Source organism: Sprattus sprattus (assembly GCF_963457725.1).
Source record: "Sprattus sprattus genome assembly, chromosome: 9".
NCBI lineage: Eukaryota > Metazoa > Chordata > Actinopteri > Clupeiformes > Clupeidae > Sprattus > Sprattus sprattus.
The window spans coordinates 4,215,353-4,217,852 of record NC_137928.1 but is presented as its reverse complement, the minus strand read 5'-3'; the positions used below and the strand labels follow the sequence as shown (position 1 = coordinate 4,217,852).

At 43.0% G+C, this 2,500-nt stretch overlaps 1 protein-coding gene across 3 annotated transcripts in view; it reads right to left on the bottom strand.

Annotated features, from left to right (window-relative positions):
• Positions 1-2,500, bottom strand: part of dscamb (Down syndrome cell adhesion molecule b) — a gene marked incomplete at both ends in the record, with an annotated part of 158,730 nt that overhangs the window by 18,574 nt on the left and 137,656 nt on the right. For all 3 annotated transcript variants that reach the window (XM_080844787.1, XM_080844788.1, XM_080844789.1), the window contains 2 exons: positions 493-783; positions 1,533-1,721. In XM_080844787.1, coding sequence (XP_080700913.1) covers positions 493-783; positions 1,533-1,721 — 480 coding nt within the window. The remainder of the gene's footprint in view (positions 1-492; positions 784-1,532; positions 1,722-2,500) is intronic.

Sequence of the window (2,500 nt, the reverse complement as noted above, 5' to 3'; positions counted from 1 at the left end):
CTCGTCACATCAAACTGATCACATGAAATCACATATGAAAGTGCCTTCAACAGTTCTGTTATCCTTTTGCCAGCCTCATAGCTGTGGATACCAGTAAAGGTTTTTGTGTGTCTGAGTAAGCAGACTAGTTAAAAGGCTGCCAAATACAGACTCGTTTGAGAGAACTCCTTAGTTTAAAAAAAAACAACAGACTTGTTTCTGAGAACTTAAATAACTCCTGTCTGTGGAACTGTCAAATGTGATCTCAAATGCTAAGTCGAACGTAACAGACTAGTTAAAAGGCTGCCAAATACAAACTTGTTTCTGAGAACTTAAATAACTCCTGTCTGTGGAACTGACAAATGTGATCGCAAAGGCTAAGTCGAACAGACTAGTTAAAAGGCTGCCAAATACAGACTCGTTTATGAAAACTCCTTAGTTTAAAAAATGTGATCTCAAATGCAAAGTCGTAAACGTAAAACCAGTGCAAACGTAAGGAAACGGAGGACTCACTTCCGTCTGGGTTGGGCGTGGCGAAGTTGATGCGCTTTTCCGCAGAGCCGGCGCTGTTGGTCACCTTCATCTGCAGCTCGTACCAGGTGGCCTCCTGCAGGTCGTACAGGATGTAGGTCTTGGTGAGCGAGCTGCGCTGCGCACGCGTCCAGGTGGGGCTCTCCACCGGCCGGTACTCCACGATGAAGGACGTGATGGGGCAGCCGCCGTTGTTCCAGCCGTTCAGGTTGAGCTGCACTCGCGTGGAGTTGATGCTGGCGAACAGCTCGTGCTCCTTCACAAACTGAGGCTCTGTGACACGGTCGAGGACGGAGGGAGAAAGAGAGGATGAGGAAGGAAATCTGCAACTATCTGACAAAATGGAAGACCATTTTGGAACAACATAATTGTCTGTTCTTCGGCTGAGCATTAAACAATTTTTACTAGATTGTAGGTTAAGTTTGATCATTTTTTTTTATTCATTTTGTGAGGAAGTGAAAGATGATGAAGAGCAGCAATAGCAACTGTCTTGCTCGGGCGTTAAGTTAGAACAGCAAACTGGACCAACTGTTGGATGTCTGTTGATACTGTCAGAGAATAATACTGTCAAATTTACATTTTAGGTTAGTTTTGGAATTATGTTAATTTCCAGGGAGTGGGCAGTACCTATATGTTTGAATCAAATTATGCTTGTAAAGTTTTAGGCCAAGTCAGAATCCCTGTCAACCATTTTGTAAAGGAGGTCAAATGAAGTGCAGACTGGAGGCCTGTAGCTCTATTGGCTACATTAGCTAAATCATCTATATTAGCTAAATCATCTATATTAGCTACTTTATCTATATTAGCTACATTAGCTAAATCATCTTTATTAGCTAGACTATCTACTGTATATTAGCTAAATTATCTATATAAGCTAGCTAAATCATCTTTATTAGCTAGACTATCTACTGTATATTAGCTAAATTATCTATATAAGCTACATTAACCAAATGAGGTATATTAAAACCCCTTTGGCTTTGAGCTGAACATGTCAGCTGTGATGTCCCTCCTCTGATGCATACCTTTGCCATGTGTCTTGGCCTCGATGATCTCACTGATCCGTCCGGGTCCAACAGCGTTCTGGGCAGTAAGGGTGAACTTGTACCACGTTCCACACTTGAGGCTCTCCAGACGGTACGAGCGCTCGCTAGGGCTGATGGGAAAGCTGCCCCACTTCTCACTGTTGTCCTCCGAGTACTGCAGGATGTAGCCTGCGCAGGGAAACACACCAAAGCTCAAATGACAAAAAATACAAAGGAAAAACTTCAAATCAATTTGCAGTGAAAAGACGTCACAGCACTTGATTCATAGCAAATGTGGCACAGATCTGTTAAATGATATGGATGATCCACGTTATTTGTTGATCAATCATTCCGTAACGATAAATGAAGGGTAAAAAGTCAAAATTAGTAATACGTGTCATCGAGGTCCCTAATAAAAAATAAGGATTCTACTCTTCTTCCATCAGCTCTATCTGACTTAATTCTGTTCTAGTTCTGTTCTAATTCTATTGTGATTCTATTTGAATTCTATCACATGCATTCCAGGGTCAGCAGTACTCAGAGAGGGACTGACTCAGACGCCAGTTCAGGGTTGCATCCCATCCAGTGGTATCCCACTCATGTCCCATGTGTGTGGCCTCCACTGATCACACACACACACACACACACACACACACACACACACACACACACACACACACACACACACACACACACACACACACACACACACACACACACACACACACACACACACACACACACTCCACTAATCACAGGATGCGATGCTGTGACCCCTCTGGTACCAATCAGGTCAAATGCACTCTAATAAATAGGGCCGTCTACAGGCAGTACACCGTACACCCTTCAGCTAGTTTGAATATAGAGCACTGTTAGGTTAAAGGTCCTTGTTTGTGAATAACTATAGTCTGCGTTCCAAGTGTATTTGTGTTTGTATGGTAAACAGCAACACCTCTTGAACCAGGAGG